General features: G+C 40.8%; 2 protein-coding genes across 7 annotated transcripts in view; one reads left to right on the top strand and one right to left on the bottom strand.

Annotated features, from left to right (window-relative positions):
- cry-dash (cryptochrome DASH) overlaps nucleotides 1-24,483 on the top strand; it is an 86,825-nt gene that overhangs the window by 48,172 nt on the left and 14,170 nt on the right. Inside the window, exons 5-8 of the mRNA XM_047023631.1 lie at nucleotides 15,921-16,069; nucleotides 16,252-16,340; nucleotides 16,463-16,536; nucleotides 17,803-17,892. Of these exons, the coding sequence (XP_046879587.1) occupies nucleotides 15,921-16,069; nucleotides 16,252-16,340; nucleotides 16,463-16,536; nucleotides 17,803-17,892 (402 nt within the window). The remainder of the gene's footprint in view (nucleotides 1-15,920; nucleotides 16,070-16,251; nucleotides 16,341-16,462; nucleotides 16,537-17,802; nucleotides 17,893-24,483) is intronic.
- LOC124470004 overlaps nucleotides 1-24,483 on the bottom strand; it is a 121,433-nt gene that overhangs the window by 90,993 nt on the left and 5,957 nt on the right. The window lies entirely within an intron of this gene.

Genomic DNA, 24,483 nt, shown 5'->3' with positions numbered 1-24,483 from the left:
ATTCGATTTAACGTTACTTCCGTTGTACGGTCTAGGCTGAAATGAATAATATTCATGAACAGATTGACAAAGTTTAGGCTGTGGCAATGGAGTTCAGATTAGTAGTCACTAGTCAGATAGTTTCACCTATTGAAAAACTTTTGATTTAAGTAAGGTTAGTGCCGAACATGTGCCGCCGTTTGACTTCCTACTAGTACTGTAAACAGATGTGGAGATATTTTTGTTAACTAGCTACTAGACTAGGCTACAGCGTTGCAGTGAGCTACACTGGTTTGAAACCACAGGTAATGAGAATTTCACCCACACATAATTTACTTGTAATCTAATGTCATAATAAATCCTACAACGAAAATGTATTTGTGAGGAATGTTAATTTTAACGATTGAAAACAGATGCATCATAGACCGCTGTAGTATGTGTTGCCCGGGCAACAGAGGCTAATGTCATGATGCTAATGCTTCAGTGAAATAGTAACTACTGTTTCCGAAAGTACATGTACTTCCTTAATAACATTAGCTTATATTGTACCATACACATTACAATTGTGTGTCATATCACAAAGTAAAACGAGCGAATAGTTATCACCCAGGCCTCTTTGCTTGTGGCGTTTCTGCAGCTGCCTTGCAATAAACCAGTTAGCCTAGCCATCTCCCAGAAGTTAACGAGCTTCTAAACTAATGTTTTGCTAGAGATAGTCACGCAAGTTTTCGTGACGTTAGTGACGTTAGTGGCGTCAGTGACTGTGGCTAGCAAGTTAGCCACCGTTAGCTTCACTTTTCGCCACAAAAACTTAATTTCTACTTAAACCGTGCAACGGAACGTAAATCCCAATACAAGAACTCAATTGCTACCAAGACGAAACGTTTGACACCTAGGTTGTTTATGTAGTCCAAATATTAACAAAGTTTAAGGGGGGCAAAAAGAAATAATAATAATATATATGTGAGATAACAATGTTGTGCCCTTACCAAAGGCAAGGCACACCCAATAAATATAGCTGCAAGCAGCAATGGAGGGGCCAAGCAGTCCAGAGCAGGACATGGCCTCCATAGCACTTTTGCAACAATTAAGTCAGCCTGTTGCAGTCATGCAACACACCAAGTTTGGTTGAAATATCTGTTTGCTTTCAAGAGTACTGAGAGTTCAAAGTAATCTTTCTGGTATAACACTGCAGGTCACCTCTGCTCCTCGTGGGAACGATGGAATCCAAGTTTGGTGACAATCGCACAAATGGTTGCTGAGATTTGCTCTTGCGTCTCATTTGGCGGCTTCGCCAACGCTTTTGATCGACTTTAACGAACAAACCGTTTTGAAAATGGAAAATCCATCTGCTGTCTTTTGTGCAGCTGGGTCTGAAGATCATCTGTGCCAAATTTGGTAAACATTGGAAGATAATTGGGGGGTGCAAAAGGTTTTTACACTTTTCCATGAATTCCAAAATGGCGGCCGCGTCCATTCGATTTTAATGAAAAGTGATCAATAATCAGGCTTGATATCTTACAAGACATCAAGAGACAAAGAAATTACTTTATTAAGGTAAACACTTTAACAGTTATCCAAAAACACGTTTATGCTTCCGGCCACGCCCCCTTATGACACTTTTGGAGGACATCCTCAGAATAAGGTTCCGAGTAAGCATACCAAATTTGGTGTCACTGCCTCAAAGAACTGCTGAGATATGACTTCACTTCCTTTTTGGTGGCTTTTCTGCTGAATTTGATTGGCTGTCACGGACAAACGGTTGTGAAGATCAACATGGTCTGAAGAGTATATCTGGTAATTGTGAAGAGGATTTGACCAAAATTGTAGGAGTAGGCTTTGAAAGGTTTTTGATGAAACCGGAAATAGCGGAAAATCTATAAAACAGGAAATTGACGCCATGGTGTGTGCTGTACTCGGCTTGACCCAAGGAATCCAACGATACCTCATTTTTAAAAATCGGACATGTGGTTCAATAGTTAGTTGTGTAAACGCAACTCCAACTCTAACCTGTTGGTGGCGCAAGAGTGCCCATGGTTCGCTGCTTGGTCCCTAATAATAAGAATACGTAGAAACACTTAAGGTGGCTTCGCCGCTTCGCGGTTTAGCCACCAATTATGCAATGCAATGAATCAAAATAATATAATATCTAAATCTGAGTCTAAATTACAATATGGAGAATGGCACTAACATTTTCGGCCCCTAATTGCTCATCATGGGGATGACAATTACCTAACTAAAACTAAAAAGCAATTTTGTACATTCTAAACCATTTCTGTACTCTTTCACTAAGGTCTAAGCCAACATAAACAACCTAGACTAGTCTAGGTGAGGCCTACAAGATAAACAACTGTAGAAAATAATAAAGTCCTAAATTATAATGTCCTTTATTGTCCATGAGATTCTTCCATCTCGAGCAGGAGACACAATTTATCTATGGGTCTCTCTAAGGTGTTGGTATTCGTTTTGACAAGGACCCGACAGACGAACTCTTTGGCGTTGGGGATTGTCTTCTCCACTTTTCCCATTAACCAGGACCCTCTTGGAGCCCTCTCATCCACGATGAGTATGTCTCCCTCTTTCACATTCCTCTTTTTCTCCAGCCAATTCTGCCTTTCTTGTAGGAGGGGCAAGTATTCTCTGGACCAGAGCTTCCAGAAGATGCCGGAGATATACTGCACTTGCCTCCATCTTCGTTTGGAGTATAGATCCTCCATCTGAAACACGCCTGGAGGGAGTGCTGGTTTTTCCTTGAGAAGGAGAAGATGATTCGGCGTCAGTGGCTCAAGGTCGTCCACGTCATCAGATGACTTGGTAAGTGGTCTGCTGTTGATCACTGCTTCTACATCACACATCAGTTTGCAGACATTTGTCGTCGAGTGACTGGAGCTTCAGTAGGTTGGTAAGTATCTTCCGGACTGTTCTTATCTGTTGCTCCCAGATACCACCGTGGTGCGACCCAGCAGGCGGGTTGAAGATCCAAGTGACTCCTCTTTGCAGTAGAGCCTCAGAGATCTGGGACTGGTTCCATTCTTTCACTGCCCAGCGGATCTCGTGTTCTGTATCACCAGGTTTGTTCCGTTATCGGATCTCATGACCTTGACTTGTCTTCTTCTGGCTATAAAATGTCTCACTGCGTTTATACGAGTCGTGTTGAGAGAGTGTGCGATTTCTATGTGGACTGCTCTGACTGTAAGGCAAGTAAACAAGACTCCATAACGCTTTACATGCATGCGTCCACGCTTTGCTTCAAAGGGGCCGAAATAGTCTACACCGACGTTAGTGAATGGTGGATGGTTAGGCAGTAGACGATCAGATGGTAGATTCACACACCTTGAAAGCACACTTCTCACCACTGCATTTCCTTTGCATATCCAAGGATAGTTTGATGTTTTGTGTGTTCTGGCAAGGCTGCCTGGTGCAATCTTCCATCAACCCGGAGATCTCCATCTTGAAGAAAGGGATCCAGCTTCACGATAGAACTGCTTCTCCTGATCTTTTCACCTTTCTGCAGAGTGCAAAGCTACTCGAGGAAGGTTTGACTTTGGCTGAACTGAATGATCACAATTTCTTCTCTTTTAACGTCCTTGACAGTCAAATGGGTTCCTTTCAGGGTAGATTTCCATTTCTGCATGTGGTTTTCAACTGTCTTGATTTTCCCATCTTGACTCTCTGAAGACTGGGCCTTAGACTCTTAACGACGTCTTCCTTATTTTGCACAGACTTTGAAGCAGCTTCTTCAGCCTCAACATCCAGGCGACCACCCTCTTCAGGCTGTGCCAGTCAGAGTAGTGATGAGTCAGCTTGAAGAGAGGTCTGCTTGAGTCTACGGTCTTGATGATGTTCACGCTGGTCGTACGCTTCACTTCAGCGTTGTCTTCACTTATCTCTCTTGAGAACTTAGATAGGACAGGCCAGTGAGACTCACTCTTGTCTAGGAAGTCAGGACCTTCATTCCAGCTCTGACACTTTATGAAGTGCTCTGCCTTCATTCCTCTTGATGCATAGTCAGCTGAGTTATAAGCCGTGTTGACGGACTTCCACTGTGCTGGCCTTGTGTTCCCTCTGATTGTCAATACTCTGTTTGCTACGAATGTTTTAAAATGAGCACCGTCATTGTTGATGTACCGGAGGACAGTGGTGCTATCTGTCCATAGCACAGACTCTTTGAGGTCCATCCGAAGCTCTCTCTTCATGAGCTTATCCATTTTCACCGCAATGGTAGCTGCGTTGAGCTTGAGGCGTGGGATTGTGACTGGTTTAAGTGGCATAACTCCGGATTTTCCTAGAAAGAAATGAGCAATAGACCCGACCGTGGCTGTTCTCGATGCGGAGGTAAGTAACAACGCCGTAGCCCTTCTCACTAGCGTCAGAGAAATGGTCACAAGACCAAATCCCTCCGGCTTGATGCACCTCCTGACAGAAAAGCTGGCGAACTGGCTCAGATCAGACAGCCAGGCGAACCATCTGTTTGCCACGTCTTCTGGAATTTCTTCATCCCAGGTAAGTTTCGTTCCACAGAGACTCTGGACGATGGTTTTCGCAAGAAGAATGAACGGCGACAGGAATCCAAGGGGATCGTATATTGAACTTACGACCGAGAGGGTACCCCGTCTGGTGATGGGCATGCTTTCTCACATGGATCTGGAACTTGAAGGAATCTGATTCTATGCACCAGTCCACTCCAAGGACCCTTTCCATGGGTAGTTCATCCCTGTCCAGGTCTAGATTCTTGATCTCCTTTGCTCTTTCTTGTTCGGGAAGTGATGACAGCACTTCACGGCTGTTGCTTGACCATTTAGTCAAGCGTAATCCTTCACTCTCACACAATGCAATGAGGTCCTTGGTCAAGGCAGTAGCCTTCTTCTCGTCGGACGTCGAGACCAGGCATTCATCGACGTAGAAGTGCTCTAGGACTGTAGTTACTGCTTCAGGTACTTGTCTTTTCCATCCTCTGCAATCCATCTTAAAGCGTAGTTTGCGCAGCTCGGGCTCGACTTGGCCCCGAACAAGTGGACCACCATCTTGTACTCACGCGGAGGCTGGCTCAGATCCCCCTGTGGCCATCAGAGGAATTGTAGAAGATCAGAGTCCTCATCAGGGACTCTTACTTGAGGATACATCAACTTCAATGTCAGAGATGAGTGCGATGTGTTCGTGTCGAAACCTCGTCAAGACTCCAACCAGGCCATTTGTGAGGTCCGGACCCTGTAACAGTTCCTCATTCAGTGACTTCCCTTGAAACGAAGAAGCACAAACAACCCGAAGCTTTCCCTTTTGTGGATGAGTCACGCCTTGTTGACGAACGAACCATACTCTGCCGTTGTTGCCATTGCGCTCGTCTTCAGGAACTTCCACTGGCTAGCCTTTCAGCAGGTCTGACATGAAGGTCTTGTAGTCATTGTGGAAGCTGTAGTTCTTGGCGAGTTTCCTTTTCAGGTTTGATGCCTGTTGCTCGGCAACACATTTTTTGTTTAGCATCACCACTTTTTTGTTTCTGAGAGGCATCCCAATGCTGTAGTGCCCATTGACTTTCTTGTCTCAGTCACAGACTTCATGAACTGAAGCTATCCCATCAACCTTTCGGAGCAAAACGTAGCGGAACTTCCTGAGTCCATGAACTCGTCTCTATTTTCGTGTTGCTGCTCTTGGATTTAATGCACACAGGCACGATAGACAGGATACGGTCAGTGCCTACAGCCCCGGTGACTGCCGTGACTTCACTCTTGGCTGGCGCATCTTCTTGTGGAGCTGAGTGTCCACTGGGAGAATTTTGACCCTTCTCAGGCTTGGCGTTCTCTTGGTCGGTGTTCTTGTCCCTTTTGCTGTGAAGCAGGCTTTGGTGTTTTTTGCTGCAGATTTCACACATGGCTCTCCTTTTACAGTCTTTTCCCATGTGCCCTTGGGTCAGACCCCCGAAGCAAAATCCTTAAATGAATTTGATTCTCTCTTTGTTTGGCAGACTTCTTATTATGTTACATGCGCTCAGGGTACGCTTTTGTTGCAGTACAGGCATGGCTCTTGAAACGCGTTGCTTGTCTGCTTGTTCTTTCTTGTTTCTGAGGCATCCCATTCATCTGGCTTAACACTCGTAGCACAGCCAATGCTTCTTTTTTGGTCCGCCTCCGTTGGCAGATTTAATGCTTGGCTTGCATTTTTCTTTCGCTTCGGAGGACTCTTTGACATCACCGAACAGTGGGTCTGAAGCTATCTTAGCTTGTCTGTTGATGTACGTATTGAGATCAGAGAACTTTGCTCTTCTTCCTTCCCTTTCCTGTATGTCGAAAGCTATGACTTCATCTTTCACGAAGTCTGAATGGCAACTTAGAGACGACGATCCGAAGGTTTGCTCGGGCTGTTCATCTCCTCGAGGTATTCCATATCCTTCATGACAATGTTACATCCGGTGAGAAAGATGGAGAAGCTGTGAAGTGACTTGGCATCTTCTGCTTTGACTTGAGGCCATTTGACAGCCTTGTCAACGTAGGCCACAGCTATTTTCTGCTCATTGCCATAGTGATAGGTCAAGAGCTTTCTTGCTTCATTGTAGCCTTGTTGTGCGCTCACATGTTGGCAAGTTCTCTTGGTTTACCGCTGGTGAATTGCTCTAGATAGTACAAGCGGTCTTTGTTGTCTGTACGACTGTGGATGATGTGCTTGAAAGCCTTCAGGAATGGCAGGAACTCGAAAGGACTCCCCTGAATACAAAGACTTCTCGTTGAGGTAAGTTGGCTAGTCTCTGTTGTGTGACTAACATCTCTATGATATCCTTCTGGTTCAATATCTTAACATTTCTAATATTTTACTTGGCCACGTTACTTGGCTACGTAATTTCAATGACAGTTATCCTTAGTTCGCCATGACCAGCAAGGTCTGTAACTATAGCTTATCAGTTCATTAGGGTTCCTCCGGTAGGAGGGAACCTATTGTTTTTGTTAGTATTCTTATTATTAGGGTTTCTCCGGTAGGAGGGAACCTATTGTTTTTGTTAGTATTCTTATTATTTTTACTTGCACCCCAATATCTCAAAAAGTCTCTGGTCATAAATGCTCTAATTTGGCACATTGATACCTCATCCAAGTGGAAACCCCCAAACCAAATATGGGCCACATCGGACCATAGGACCACATTTTGTCTATCGGAAAATAGTTGGTTGGAATGTTCAGAATCACATGTGCGACGCAACGCTGTGGGGCCCGCTTTCGAACAATCACATTTGTGCGACGCTACTCCTTAACGAGTTAAACAAAAGGTCAAATTGACTTAACATTTTGTACAGATATGTATCATTAATGTATTTAAAAAACATTATTTAAGACAGCTGACAGTTGAATCAAATACAAAATGGCTGAAAGGAGTGTATTTATGTAACTGTCCACATTTCCTCAATATGTTTGCGTCACTAAATCAAATGTCATTTTGAATGATCGTTTTTCAAACCTAATAGGCTTTAAGGTGACACCCCCCTGAAGTACTCTGCAAAGTTTCACCATGATATGTGAAAATATGACTGAATTAAAGCTGTTTGAGCTTGGACTAAATCTAACAATGCTTGCCATAGGAGAAACATTTTATTTTATTATCCAGTTACTGAACCTGGCAAAGTCCAGATCTGGGAATAGCTCAATTGGATGAGATGTTGTGCTGGTAAGCAAAGGGTTGTAGGTCCAATACCAGTCAGAGGCATAGTTTATTTTTTATTCTGACAAAACGGTTTCTAGTCTTCCGGTCAATCCTCCGGTTGTAAAACATAGCAATGAGTGTTTATTTGAGCCCATCACAACACTCCGATCATCTGTTTAGCGAGACTGTGTAAACCACTGCAAAACAAGCCAGGTTCACCACAGTAGCTACTTGTAGTCTATGCATGGTAGTGTCAGATTCACAACCAAGTTAGCTCTAATAAAGTATATTGATTGTTCAGGTGGATCCCTTGCCTGTTAGTAAGCTATTCTTTACAGCAGCAACCCAGTCATCCCATTTTCCTGTTTTTATAGGAAATGTACATATCTTGATTGTGGACAACCTAATCCCAATCTCAACGAATAGAGGAACACCAGTGTTTCCCACACATAGACTAATTTGTGGCGGTGCGCCACAGAATCAACACCGGCCGCCACACATTGCCATTCGTAAAACTTTTTTTTTTTAATCGCTATTTAGGTTAAAACACGCAGCGTATTCGTTCAGCTGCATTTCCTTTCCCCTGCTCTCCCTCCGTCTCTCTGTCACTCATGCGTCTTTCTCACATATGCACACAGTCACAACGTCAGCACACGTTAGCAACAATGCATACATATGCCGTTCTAGTAAGACCGACAGCTATATCAGCGAGCCTTCAGCATTAGTGTCGTAGCTAAAAGTCGAGGAAAGTTGAGGCTACTTTTCGCAAGGTACCTTACTCACATTTACATTTAGTCATTTAGCAGACGCTCTTATCCAGAGCGACATACAGTACTCAAAGTTTTCCCTTCGTTCTTTTGGTGAGAAGTCTAAGGAGCTAGCTACTTACCCGGCGTCATGGAGCCGACCAGTTAAATAGTTGTTTAGCACTAGCGTTGCTACATGCATAATGCAGAAATGATATGTTAGTTGTTGTTAATTTTGTGAAGGTGTGAATCATTTTGGATTAATATTTAATGTAACAAATTATTAACAAATTAACTGTGTAACGAATTATTAACGAAGGAATTATTACGACCCCCCCCCCTCCCCGCCACAATTAGATTTCTAATCTGTGGGACACACTGCGAACACAGCAATATGATTGATATTGTTTTAAAAAATCTAGAGTCTACGAATTAAGAAGATAATTATTGAAGTAAAGGAGCTTTTTTATCTTTTAACATTTACATCAACGTCCTTGTTTGTGTTTTTGTGCAATACCGCAAACTTCATGTCCTCAACAGTAGGTGGCGCATCACCTTCTTCAACCCTAATCCTAACACATTGGAGAAAATGCTTATTTTCTGATACAAAATCTGAACGGTCAAATGTCTTAAGTAGGGGTGCACCGATCCGATACTAAGATTGGATATTGGCCCCGATATTGACAAAATAGCTGGATCGGGGATCGGAAAATTTAGCCGATTCACTGGCCGATCCATCCTTTTTTTCACAGCACATTCTATGTCATTTTTTAACAGCATGAGTTAACCGAACCTTTAGATGTGTGAGTTCTAAATATTTCCAACAGTTTCCACAGCAAGCATAATACTCGAAGCAATGCTACTAGCATGCTAGTGTTACTTGTTAGCCTTCTCATTAGTACATATTGAAGCCATACAGCGTTTGTCGCATAGTTTTTGTCTATCGGAAAATATTCAGTTGGAATTTTCGAAATCGTATATGCAAGCTGTGAGACCCGCATTCGAACGATCACATGTGCGACGCTACTCGTTCTACACTGTAGATTCTACGGTATAGTAGGGTCGTTGAGCTGCAGGAATTTGGCGTGCTCCTAGCATTGTGCTTTTGGATGTGCTTGATTAAATTGGTACTATTGTACTTTGCAGTACTACCACCACCCCTCAAAACATTTACTTTGCAGACATTGCAAACAGCCGACGAATTGGTTGGCGTTGCAAGCGTGAAATATCTCCACACAGCCAACTCTTTGGCTGACTCCATGTTGCTTTTAAGTTCTGTCCACTGGTTGGACACGAGCTGTACACCGCACGGTGCAATGCTTTAAGCAAAAAACTTCCATGGTTCATACACCAGCCACAACAAATAAATACAAATTCAAATATTTTTACATGTTTACAATGTTTGGTAGCTGTTAAATTACTATTGTATGTTTGACCAATACACTATTTTGTTTCTACTGCTATATTTTAATTATTTTAATAGGCCATACGTTTGATTACATTCTATTTTCGCATTTTGAATGCACAATTGTTTTTTAAATAACAAATAAATAAGAATGCAGTAGATTACATCTGTTATTTTGTGTCATTGGGAAAGTCTGGTGCCTTAAGTCTTTTCCACATGGTGGAAAGAAGGTATAAGGTGGGAGGTATACAGTTTATTATTAATTCAACAACGGTATCGGATCGGTATCGGGTATCGACAGATACATAAAGCCCAGGCATCTTTATCAGTATCAGGACTGAAAAAGTCGGATCGGTGCATCCCTAGTCTTAAATTTGTGAATGGCTTAGTAGGATGAGATGCAGTGCTGATGTGCGAAGCGTGGTGGGTTCTAATCCAGTCAGAGGTATAAACATCTATTTTTGTTATTCTGACAGAAATTACAGTTCCAAGTAGTGTTGCTTTTGTCAACGAAAATTATGACTAAATATCGTTGTCAACGAACCTTTATTACGTGACGAAAACGAGACGAAACGCAACGTAAATGCTGGTCATGTGACGATGACTATAATTAAATGTATAATGCAATATTGTTGACGAATAAAAACAAGACGAAATGTGGTTTACAAAATAAAAACTAGACGAAATGTTACAACGTTATTTCGTCTCGTTTAGTCGCGTTATTATTATTAGCCAACTCATGAGGCTATGGTTAATGTGTCTCATTATAACGTTAGCTTTAGATGTTAGCTTTAAACGTTACCCACTGGAGATAAAAATGACTGAGATAAACGTGTGTGACTAGCGTGTTTGTTTGTGAGAGAGTGTAAAGTTGGTTAACACGTGTAACTAGTGTGTACTGTGTGTATATTTGTTTGTACTTTTTTTACTTTAATTTTGCCATTTTGTAGAGAAACCCTCATCGCTGATTGTGTACCCATCCATCATTGTAGAAGTTGTCTGGAAATCCGGTTGGGTGCAAGGCGTTTTTTCTTTTCAGCTGGCTAGCTTCCTTCGTGAACTCGTGTCCAGCGCAGCGCATCTTTCCTCGGCTGGAATACCTACACTTTTGGTCTACTACATGCCATAATCTGTTAAACCTGCGCAATTGAAGCAACATATAATAGTCTCAGAAGGAAGTGCCTAATTTATAAAACTGGCATATATCAGCAGAAATTCGTTTTTCAAGTTGGGATGTCTGTATCAGACTCACAAGATAAAAATATGAATAGATATTCAAATGTGGATTTCATACTATGTGGTTGCATGCATGGGAAACACATTTGACATATGCAACTATTTATAAACTTGGCATACACTACATGTACTCATGTTTCCGATCATAAATCTGAACTCTACCTAAATATTTTCACGAGTGAGCTTCATGCTCCGCCCCTTTAATGCCTCAGATTAGACATAAATGTGCAGTTGACTGTGCATGTTTTACTTCCATTAGAGCTGCATCACATCCAGTCTCCATTGAATGCATTTGTCAGCACCATTTGTGCATCACATATTACTTAATGAATTTTTATACACTTAATGTTCACCTCCACCTTGTGCACATGCAATGTGGAGCTTTATTTACACAGAACCAAAAGTCATAGTTCAGATTGCTGGGACAATACTTTAATATATTAGTAAACATACCGTATTTCTTTGAATCAACACTGCAGCGTTTATTAAATATTGTAAATTTTTTGTGCAGCGTTTATTCGAGGGCGGCGTTTAATTAGTAAGAGAGATTTTGTGAATTGTAGCTGCAGTGCAACCATAAACAACTTTGTTGCTGGTTTTGTGACAAATGAATCATGCTGCTAAAAACGCAGGTTTCATTTACTAACACTGACCTTGTCTATTCTTTGTTTGTCTGATTGCGGCAACTCTCTTTCTCATTGGCTACCAATTAGGTGTGCGTTGGTAGTACAACTGTCTCAAATACAAGTGTTCTACATTTTGTAGAAATCTGAAGCAGCATGCCGAAACGTTCATACACCTTAGCTTTTAAACAGAAAGCTGTGCAGAAAGTTATGTAGGCCTACATGTGTAATAAACACTGGGGTTGAATTTAACCTATTAAATAACCGTTTTCTGATTTTTTTGGTGCAGCGTTTATTTGAGGGTGGCGTTTATTCGAAGAAATACGGTACCTACTTCACAACAGGTATTGATACGTGTAGTGCAAATACACTAAAGCATTGCGTATTATACTTTGTTCTTTCACAACAATAACATAAATCTCAGTTTAATTAAAGGTCACATGAAATGCTGTTTTTGGATGCTTTTATATAGGCCTTAGTGGTCCCCTAATACTGTATCTGAAGTCTTTTTTCTGAAATTCAGACTTGGTGCAGAATTATAGCCACTACGAGTAGTCCCACAATGAGCTTTCCTCAGAACACGCTGTTTCTGTGTCTGTAGCTTTAAATGCTAAATAAGAAGGAGAGAGGCGGTACCATGCGCTAATGTTTACAGTGGATGTATCGCAATGGCTCGTAGACCCGTTGCTGTAAGATGCCTTGAATTTGCCCATTCTCATCTGATAACCCTGGTTTGCAGAGCTGCACACTCAGTCATTTCAAAGTGGGGAAAGGCGGATATCGCGCGCGCCATAACACAAACAGCAAAACGTTATCCACATAACGAAGCGTACAACACTGCGTTACAGAATGTGTATTCACACACATACTTGATGCTATCTACTTTTACATTAGCGACAGTACCTAAGCTGATAGCTGCAGAGCTAATGTTACAGCCAGATTCTAAAGGTAGCAAGCTAGGTAACCATATAGTAAGCAACAAAAGGATATAGCGTTAGTTGACTTACTTGTCCGAGGTTTGTAGCTGGACCAAGGAGTAGCCTACTGATCCAGAATTTAAGGCCAGACACCACAGGTTAATAGGGTACAAATTTTAACTGATAGATATCACCATTAAACTTCCCCAGTTGATTACTTATATTAAGACAATGTTTTTTTTGCATTCCAGAATTTTGCATTCCAGAATTGAAATCTGAATATTGGTTAAAGCTAAGTAAAAACTTTTTTTGTCCTATGGTTGATACTTTGAATATAAAGTTTTTTACAGAGGAGATTTTTGATATCTCTTTTTATCACTTCAGAAATCAGAAAATACTGTCAACACTCATAAAAAAACGATTTTCGCCACTTTTTTTGAATAAAATTCCAGATAAATCAGGCTATGAAACATTTATTAACAAACCCCTTTGTAAACTCCTAGACAAAGTAAATAGGAAGATAAATAGAAAGTTTGATGTATGTAAGTACTACAGAAGTGGAGATTTCACGCTCAGAGCATGAGAAAAACCTCATTTTGAGAAAACAGGCTTTTAAAAAAGAGTGTTGTAAAATTGTGTACAAATGGATTTGAAAGCACTATTTACAGACAAAATATCTCATCAAGACCTTAGCAACAACAACAGAAAACATCCCAAACACATTCAAACTGAAAATGTAACCAGTATTGGCTTTTAACTGAACAGAACTGTAGTAAAACACACACGCACTCGCACAGACACACTGCTACTAGAACTTCCACCCTGGTTTGGTGGTTGTCCATCCTGCTTAACTTTGCCTATAGCTTAACTTATGCAGCCTAGTTTTCCATGCCTGCTTCATATGTTGGACCCTCATCCCTATCTAGCTGATGCCTATTCAGTATTGCAGTGCTCAGACACTTGCGTCTCTGCTTCATTCTGGTTGCGTAAGCCTCAGATTTGGACATTCAGAACCGATCAGTTTCCCTCATGGCATTAACTGTAACAACTGTGCTCTGAAGCCACAACCTCTCCATACACTTAGCATGGCAGAGGCACCTTCATTAAAAGTGGAGATGGCCATACTGGCTGATGCCTCAACTCTGCTTTTTGGACACCGCACCCATACAACAGAGTTGAGGCACTCGTTTGCATTCTTAGTGCCTCAATGCTGCATTCGCTGCAGCAGGCTGTCACTTGACATGCGGTGGTTCACTGGGATAAGCTGCTTCCCCAACTCATGGGTTAAATAGGTTCCAGCATGGTGTTTATGGCTACCAGGTGATTGCCATTCTCCTCTGCTTTTCTATACCAACACCAGAAAGCCTGCATGATCTGCTCCCTGGTCCTTTGCAGTGACTCCAGCCCTCTCTCCATTCCTGCCACTAAAATCTAATGCTTAGTGTATTTACTTACTGTTCATTTGGCCAAGTTTTATTGTTAAAGTTATGTTTTTGCCACTAAAGTAAATAAATGTATGTATATTGGTAGGCGACATTATCTAAATATTCTCCACCCTGATATTAAAGGGAAAAGCCTGTGGGGTCTACTGTAAAACTGACTAAATAAGACATGAATTATATACTTTATTGATCCGTAAAACAAATTGATGAAGGCTACAGTGGAGCAGTGTTTGTGTGGGTGGGGGTGTGGGGAGAAGACAATACAGCAATGCTTTCATTAGTCATTGATGTTATCCAAAGTGCCACATTTGACCAGAGTGGGAAAGATGCATTTATTTTCCCATACCCCAACCCTAACTCGTGGGCTAAGAGCACCATTCGCACATTCAAGTCAAAGGCAACGTCATTTCTCGTTCCGTCTTGCAGACGCGTAGATGTAAGTCTATATATACTTTTGCGGTAGCCTGCCCATCTATTTTGCACGGACTACACTCCAGAAGCAAACTACTACTAAAAGCCATGATTATGCGGATGAATTATAATTTTAAACCCTGTCCTTGTGCAATCAGGACAAATTAATTCATTAACCAGTTCATGCAATCGCGCTACATAAACTTTCAGCTGTGAGGCGCGTTGTTCATGTTCAGCGGTATCTACTCTTTTCCCATCGATAATTTTCGCATAGAGTGAGCTTGACAGTCGTCTTCATTAAACTGTTGAGCCTTTTATCTCGGAAGTGACAATAGTTGTCTTATTTTCTTAGAAGTTTGTGTTAGTGCTTCTTTCGGCATTTTGAGATTCAAAAGGTCTCGCTGACAGCTAAACCAGGAAGTGTCAGTGCGCATCACGTGATGCATTTGAACGAATCAGGTTATCAGAAATCGACTCCAGCCAATCAGATTTCTTATTTAGGTCAAACCCTCCCTTTGTACTTTCACGATTGGTTGCTGATACAAAGGAAATGACCATGTTTGGATCGGATAACATTGTGCAGGAGAAAGAGAGCTTTACAACGATACCACGAATGTAATGGTGAAGCGAACGGTCGCGGCACTGTATGTTACGTTAGAATGCTAACTTTTGTTGAATTTTGGTGAAATCCACAGGCTCAACAAGACAAAGTGCAGTAAAATAAACACTTAAAAATATATTTTGAACGTTTTCTTTCAACTAGTTTGAAAATAGACATGTTGAGGAAGCAAAATAGCTAAGAATCAAAATTGACCAGTATACGAAAAACTCCTATTTTTGCCTGCCGTGTCTCGCCTTAATTTCAGACGGTCAGCAAGGCCAACTTTGTATTGGCTCAAGTTAAGGAAACAGTGGTGGCTGAAATGTTTGGCGCAGACATGCAAAACTTAATAAAAAAAAAAAAAGATAGGCTACTGGTTGTGCAGAGGCTCCTTGTGACGTCACAAGGAGCAGATTTTCAAACAGTGTTTGAGCCTTCATTTTCTAAAAGGCGGAGAAGAACACCCAGGGCTTGGTTTACACCTATCGAAAATTCTAGCCACTGGGGGACCAAAGGCAGGCTAGGGGAACTCACATTAATGTTAAATAACCTCCTAAAATGACGTTTTCATGTCATGTGACCTTTAATGATGGATGTGCTATAAGTCTTTAGAGAACTTCAAATTAATTAAATTGTGTGGTCAGAATTTGAAGAATACAAGGTGCATGTGTGCTCTGAAGAAATATATTCTTTTTTTTAACATCTGGCCAAGATGGTGCCATTAATTCACAAACATCATCAGAATGTGCATAGGCATGGTCTAGAGCTGTGCCTGGTCTCACCATGTTGTTTTCATAAATTATTACTTGTATGTAAAATATTTGCGTATGCATGGTTTTTGAGCTTACGCACGCTTTATAAATGAGGCCCTAGGTCTCTTCTAATTCAGCCCTACAATTTTGATTCTGTATGCCATCTTGCCTTCTGTTTCTTTTAGGCTACCTGATGTGTACACACAGTTCAGGAAGGCAGTTGAGACCCAGGTCAGGGTGAGACCAGTGCTTTCAACCCCAGACCAGCTGCACCCTGTCCCATCTGGCCTAGAGGAAGGACCTATGCCTAGTCCTGAGGATCTGGAGCAAACAGGTGAGAGCTTAACACATTCGGTATCACGATGTTACTTGTTTATACAGATAATTTTAAATACACTCCCCCACACCATGAAACAGTGATCATTTGGTATTATTTGTGTCTCAAGGAAATTTTATTAAAATTGTTTTTGTCTGTGTATATGAAGCTTGCACATTTTCTATTTGTATTGTTTTCAGAGCCTGTAGCTGACCCCCGTTCTGCCTTTCCCTGCACAGGGGGGGAGACCAAGGCCTTAACCCGACTAAAGCATTATTTCTGGGATACAGTAATGTTCTCTCTGCAAAGAAGCAGTTTCAGATTATTCCATAATACTCCTCGGAGAAATGTAGTTGGCTTCACGGTGGTCTGCATAGTTTTTGGTTCATAAATGTTGATCTCTTGTTTTAGGATGCTGTAGCCACCTACAAGGAAACTCGAAATGGATTGATTGGTGTGGACTATTCCACTAAGTTTAGTCCTTGGTGAGTGTAACCAACTAATCAATCAATCTTTATTTATACAGCGCATTTCATACCAGGAGGCAACAAAATTCACTTCACAGATGGGAAGAAGGGGGGGGGGGGGGGGGTACAAACACAAATGTTTGACACTAATCTTCCAGCGTGAAGCAAAAAAACTGTTCACTCATTTGGGCCAATATAGGAGAACTGTAAACATGATTTACTGACCTCTCTGAAATGAGACAATTAAACACTCCTGCAGAATGTGAAGTGCCAACATAGTACAAAACACACAAATGGCACGACTGAATACCACATCTTAAGAAATATGATAAGTTACACAAAAAAATTATAAATAAAACATTTTACCCTGAATGGTAGGCAAATATATGTGCATGCATTAAGATTACTAGTGCACAGTGCCCGTGATTCAGCTGGTGATGATCTCATTGGTTTTAGTACCTGTATTTCTCAGATCACAATTGAAATTATCTGTCATCTCTGAAGTACTTATCCAACCTCCACAACTATTCTTATCAAGTTGCCAATGCAGTGGTAGCCTACATTTATGCAAATAATTATGTAGCCTTCATTTGTCTGCTGTTTCCTATGTTATAAATTGCTTATGTTATGTTGTTAAAATTTACTATATGGTTCTCTGTAAAAAAATTCTTACCACCACACATATCTAAACATTTAGTTCATAGCAGAAGTCATTACATGCGCAATGGTTGAGCCAGTTGTCATAATTGTACACATAATTCACCATACAGCTCTTGTACATTTGCAATGTGCTGGCAGTTTTGACATCAGTAAACACATTAATTTATGTAACAAAATCCACTGATCTGTACTAAAACTATGTCCACTTTATATTGTCGTTCTGTTCATTGCCAGCCCCATTGAAAGTGGATTATTATCAGTTGTAAAAGCAAATTCACTTCTAAATAACTAATTGTATTTTATTTACTACGCTTACTTTCATTTCATTGCGAATGCCTTTACATTACAAAACACATTAAAGGTTATTGGACAATATTGTATTAACAAAAGGCCTTATATACTTACCTGCCTAAATGGGCCTATACTACCAGAAAAGGCATAGGACACAGAAAGCATTAATTAACCTAAGCATTCCATTCATACTTAACCTTCATTTATTGAAATGTAAATTTAGAACTAATTTGCAAAACAAGGCAGAGTAACCATTTGACCTGAGTCAATTTGGTAACTGCGTGAATTACCAATGAACAGATTGGTATCTAACTGTGTTGCTTATTTCTACAGGCTGGCTCTTGGCTGCATTTCCCCCAGATACATTTACGAACAAATAAAAAAATATGAGATTGAGCGGACCAACAATCAGAGTACTTACTGGTGAGTTCACCCAAATTCCAAACTAGTAGAGTAGAATTTCAGGATTTCAGTACACTGGTGGGTTTACCTCGGGAGAGCCATGGGCTCGCCTGAGTTATCAAAGTCAAAAATCTTTCTTTAACTAGAGAGGGTACAATTTCTGGGGAAATTGTAGGGTGTGCTTGCTTGCGTCGGTTGCAGGTGGGTCCGTTTTCCCATCTAGTGATATTTTCAAGCATTTAGCCTACTCATATTGCATAATTCATTAAGAACACCCTTTGAAACAAACAAAAAACCTTGAAACAAGCTACTGTAACAACGTTGTCACTGGCAGTATTTCAGATGGAATTGCGATTCAAATAGTACCGTCTGCCAACTGAAAATAAGCCCCCCAAAACGTAAATAAGTTCGATATTAATTTAGGGGGACATGGCTAATTAAAAAGCAGTTTGCTAGAGGAAAGCTAGCTGCTGTTGCTATCCACACTTCACTGATTGTTTGAAAGCGCCGGAAATGAGAACTTTGATTTTGTAAGGGATAATTACAGTGGCCGACATGTGCAAACACGCTACAAATAGACAAAGTACAAGCAAATTGACAATACACAAGCAAATTAAGAAAACATGTATTTGACCATACATGCACAGCATTCAGCAAACGCGCTGCAAATATAGAAACGCGCTGCAAATACACACAACACAACCAAATACATAAACACGCTGCAAATATAGCAACGCACTGCAAAAAGGAAAACACGCAAACCCTGAAAACAAATGCAAACAGAAAAACGCTGCATCCAGAGAACACAACGGAAGTGCTCCAGGCCAGTGGGAGCGCTAAATACAAGAGCGTGATTTTAGAACCAGAGAGGGCAGATGAGAAGTTTGTTTTGAATAGGACCAAAATCGAAGTAAAGGCTACATTAAAAGATTAGTATTCATTTTTACATGTGCCCCTCCTCTTTCACAGTTTTTCAAAAGACTTCGATGTTGGTCCAAACTTTTCATATGCTCTCTCTTTCTCTTTCGCTCCATGGGGCCGAAAATGTTCCACTTGGCTCTCCCCCTAGAGGCCTGGAAAACGTCCGTTGTGATAACTATGGAGTTAGATTAGTTCCATAATTCAAACAAACAAACGCAACACGATTCAAACAAACTTAACACAATCCAAACAAACGTAACACGATTCATACAAACATAACACGATTCAAACAAACGTTATTACATTCGTTTGCAACCTGACAAACACAAGTTACAAATCCCTGCATTCGTTGGTGTGAATCCCCTGCATTCGTTGGTGTGGATTTTTGGAACTTTCCTGACGCTCTTAGATTCACAAATGCATTTTTTCTAAAAGATATCCTCTGCAGCCTATCAGATCGTCTCTTCCAATTTTAGCCAATCACATTAACGTGTCTGTGGTCTTCAACAACCTGCCATAATGACGGACATAGTCTCCTTCAGATCACGAGCAATGTCGTCTGGTAGAATGTAGGTGAAATGTTTCTTGTTAATCTTATTAAACCGATGATCATACGTGATTGAATATTGTTGAGAATGGCAGGATTCATGTTTAGTCATTTTCCGTGTTTCCTAGGCTAACGCAGAGCCCGTCTACCCATATTAGACATTCTCCGGTGATTGGCTAAAATTGGAAGAGACGATCTGATAGGCTGCAGAGGATATCTTTTAGAAAAAATGCATTTGTGAGTCTAAGCGCGTCAGGAAAGTTCCAAAAGTCCACACCAACGAATGCAGGGATTCACCTCAACGAATGCAGGGATTCACAATTTGTGTTTGTCAGGTTGCAAACGAATGTAATAACGTTTGTTTGAATCGTGTTATGTTTGTATGAATCGTGTTACGTTTGTTTGGATCGTGTTAAGTTTGTTTGAATCGTGTTGCGTTTGTTTGTTTGAATTATGAAACTAATATAACTCCATAGCTAACTGGATGCGTTTTCGGTTTGCGTGCTTTCGTTTTTGCAACGCGTATTTGCAGTGTGTTTATGTATTTGGTTGTGTTGTGTGTATTTGCTGCGTGTTTGCTGAATGCTGCACATGTGTTGTCAAATTAATGAAGATGTTTTCTTAATGTGCTTGTGTTTTGTCTACGCATGTGTTTTCTTAGTTTGCAGCGCGTTTGCACATGTCGGCCACCGTAGATAATGTATAGAACGCCGGTCATTATCGGGAAAATAAGCCCCGACAGGGCGAACAGCACCCTGACGCGAAGCGAAGGGGTTTTGTTTTGCCCTGAAGGGGCTTATTTTCCCAATAATGACCGGCGTTCGATACATTATCTACGGTGGCCGACATGTGCAAACACGCTGGTTAAAGGTTAAGTAGCCTAATAATTATGTAAGCTACATAAAAAAATAGCATCTCCCTAAAGTATGACTGGACAGTTCAGAAATGATAAAATTTGTGTTCAAACCTGTAGTCTTTTCCACAGATCACATCCTTAGTATGTAAGCTTTCAGAAAATACATGGTTTAGGTGGTTGAATCAGTTTCCCTAAATGGCACAGCCCAAAAGGGTATCAGCCATATAGCCTACTCCATTTACCAATACCGAATTTATTATGCATGGGCAGCATACTAATATGGAGAGATGGACGTGTCTCATTAGATAACATCCTGAGGGTATAAGCTTTCAGAGGATATATGGTTTTAATGGTTGAATCAGTTTTGCCTTCATGTTACAGACTAACATGTAGCAATAGAATTCTGCGAATTGTCAAAATTACAAGTTGAGCAAACTTATTTAAATTGGACACTGAAACAATTCTTTTTTTTTTTTCTTTTTTTCAGTCGTAAGAAAAACTAGCATGTTAGCTAAAATTAACTCTGCGATTAGCTCACGGTTGTTATGGCAATAAAAAAAACACCAGCAATTTCTTTTGTAGCTAATTGGGAAAAAACATCCTTGTCATCTCTTTCTGCCTGAAACAGACGCCTAGGTCTGAACACGGCTAAAAGCACAACATATTTCAGACCCAGATTAAGAAATCAACAAATGCTGTTCCACTTGTAAAGGGTAAATAAAGTATGGTATTGCCTAGTGCTAGATGTAGGTAAAAAGCTTGCTAATCTAGCTAGCAATAATCATAATGTTTGCAGAAGGATCTTTGTGACTTAACTAATGCTATTATAGTCAGAGAATGTCTCATAAGGGTGCTTTGGCCACTGAAGGGAAAACTGGGCAACTTTGACTTACTTTCCTCCTCCTCGAAAAAACCCTCCTTATGTCCATCTCGTCTGTGGAACAGTCATGTCTGAAGTGCTAGCTGCAAGCGCGATGCGTCGATCATGGGAGTATGGGAGCTGAATCTGCGTGCGTGATGCTGTTTTTCTAGAAAACGTGGAGTGGAATTCTATTGCTATGGGTATTTTCCCTACTGATAAAGTGGAACGGATTTGATTGTGAAGCAATGGAAAGATTGCTGGACTAGTAGACCAGTCATGCACTAATATTTTGATCACAAATGTGGGGGGGTCCAAACGACTTTTTGGGGGGGACCCCTCAAGTTACATTGTGGCGACGCCCATGACTGTAGACTACTACACACTGCCAGTTGGCGAGCCGAGTCTGTGACTCTGAGGCTAACATCAAAACAAGACGCGGTCTCACTCAAATTCCAAGTTTTACACAAATAACAAAAATATGCTGACCCGCTGGCTGTCTTCACAGTCGCCATATCTTTAAAACACTGCTATCTATTTGGATGTAGAATTGACCCTGGTACGAAATTAAGAAAAGACTCATCAGATGCAGATCGACAACACTGTTGTTGCTGCCACAATTGTCAATGGAGGCTGACGGGGCTCTCACATAGCAAACAAATCAAAGTTTCTACAGCAACCTACATTAAAATCTCACCACCTGGATGTCTTCACAATAGTCATATTGTCATAACATTTCCCTCTTTCTGTTTTTTCGTGTAAAATTAAACTACAAAATTAGCTACAAAAATACTACTATGATATGACGCTCTCTAGCATGTCTGCCGCCTAAAAGACTAGGCGGTCTCACGGGCGACCCGCACTCGCTCAATTTTCAAAGACTTTAACAACTTTAACTAAATCAAAAATCCAAGATGGCAGTTCCACTCGAAATCACTTTCTCAACAAAGCCAAATGGTTGGGATTTTTGGGGGTGGTATTTTTCACTCGTAATCCAAGCTCCAATTTGCGTGCTAGAACGTCTCTATCACGTTGTATCCATGCGTCGTTGCTGACGTGTGTTGACGTGGTGACGTAGCTAGCACAGATTACCCTTCGTCGACTAAAGGCACTTTGTTGCCACTAAAACGTAACCTCCTAAACTGTGCAACGGAACGTAAATCCCAATACAAGCAACGCAATCGAGACCAAGACAAACATTTTGACACAGCCGTTGTCAGTGTAGTCCAAATATTGACTGAGCCTTAGGGGGGCAAAAATAAAAACAACTAGAAAAGGCTGTTCCTGCGAAACAGCAGTGAGAGTGCTGAAAACCTGAATGGGGATCGCTGACCATGTAAAAAAAAGCTGAAAATTGTGAACATTTTCAGAAAGTTATAAGCTGAAGCTTTAAAGCGACCGGAAGGTATTTAAATAGGGGCTGGAGCTGGACGAAGGCATAAAACTACAGAAAAGAGAAGAAAAATGCAAAACAAAGTGAAAAAAATCAGAAAGAAGAGAAACAATGCATACAAATTTGAAAATGTAGCAAAACAATATTTGCTGGAGTTTCAAAAGGCCTGAAATGTATGTTAGAAAGGACCTGCAGCATGATGAAAGCAGAAAAGTACAGAAAAGATGGGAAAAAATGCAAAAGTACTGGCAGTTGGAAGATACTGCTGTGAAATGTATTTTTTGAAAGGACCTGGAGCAAGATGAAGGCAGAAAATAGAAGAAAATAAGAAAAATGCAAAACAAAAAGGGGAACATTTCAGAAAGATGAGCTGCAGGAAACCAGTTGTTGAAGTCTGGGTTGAACAAATTTGAAGGTAAGAGGACAACACTGGAATGACTTGAACTTGCTGGAAAAACGTAGCAACCGCTGGTCATTGGCAACAGACTGGCAACATTTCTAACCTAGAATCTCAAGACGGAGGAGAAACTAATCATACGTGCCTGCACACCCAGTCCTGTTCAGACACTTAATTTAAGATGACATCAAAATAATAATTCATAGTGCAGGGTTGCCGATGTTGTCGTTGTCCCTGGTGAGTTTTTTATACGTAAATAACAAGATCATGCTTCATCTAACCAGCGGATCATTTTTTCCAAGTGTTTCAAAGTGGTATGTATTAACACCTTAGGCTTGAATAATAACCAAAGGCGTGAAGCTAGAGAGGATGCAAAGGAAGATTTCCTACATAAGCTAGATTTACGACTTCAAATTAAAAACGGAGAAGATATTTAGAGTAAAGACAAGTTACTTTACATATGTGTTCAATATCGTCAATTAAAAGTAAAAGCTTTCCAGTTACGAAGCGTTTGTTCGTAGGCTTAACACCAGCTGCAGCAAACACTTAACTACCCCAGCCCTGGTTTGGCTGTTCGTGACGGTCAGCTATGACAGTCGCCCCTCGCTTTTGGCAGATTTCTCTAAAACTTGCTCAAATAAAAACGATCTAGCTAGATGATGTACACTTTAAGTTCAATGTACATACCTTGTTTGGCCAATTTGGTCGATTGTGGGGAAAAAAGTCGAACCGTTTTTAGTTATGGAGAGAGCCATCGCGCTAGCTCAATTATGAGAAATGTGGCTAGAATCCACACCTCAAACAAGTTGACCTAGATGCAAAACTGTACATCCAATCCCAAAAATAAGGATATTTATAGACCCAAGACTCTGCCGAAACCATTGATATCCTTTATGTGTCTGTGCGGTCAGAAATACAACTCTTTTGGCAGTTTCCAAAACGTCACCCAATTCTGCTTTCATGGTGCGTGTCTGTTTGGTTGCCTCGGTGATGGCGCAGCTGTGATCGCTAACAAGCTGGGCAGAGAGAATCACAAATTAAGCTGGAATCCACACCTCAAACAAGTTAACCTAGACGCAAAACTATACGTCCAATCCAAAAAATTAGGATATTTTCCGAGACCCAAGTCTCTCCCGAAAGCAGACATGTCCTTTATATGTCTGTGCGGTCAGAAATACGACTCTACCGGCAGTTTAAAAACATGTCTACTTTCGAAATTCTCTGACAAATTGTACCCACCTCTCCATTGAAGTTAGTGAGAGATTTGAAAGGCTGCTCTCGCTTTAAGGCTCAAAGCTGAAAATCTGTAAATGTGAGCTCTTTAGTAGTTACATACAAAATTGGCTGAATATTTGAAAAAGCTGAATCATTTGGGAATAGCTGAATGTCTTGTGAACATTTTAAAGGTTGAATGGTGTCTCTAGCTGAAAGTATGCTGAAGTAGTTAAGTTTGAAAGAGGAGGAAGCTTTTTAATGATCTGAAATGATTTACCATTACTTTTAATGGGAGAATAATTTGCACAAAAACCTTAATTCTTTAAAAAGTATAAAAGTGAGAAATACCAGAAGTCATAGCCATCATCTCCTGAAAGAGCTGAACGTTTTGATACAAAAATTGTAGGAATCGGTGAAAGTATGC

Source organism: Hypomesus transpacificus, chromosome 8 (assembly GCF_021917145.1).
Source record: "Hypomesus transpacificus isolate Combined female chromosome 8, fHypTra1, whole genome shotgun sequence".
NCBI lineage: Eukaryota > Metazoa > Chordata > Actinopteri > Osmeriformes > Osmeridae > Hypomesus > Hypomesus transpacificus.
The sequence above is the reverse complement of the archived record's forward strand: the minus strand, read 5'-3'. Positions and strand labels throughout refer to the sequence as shown.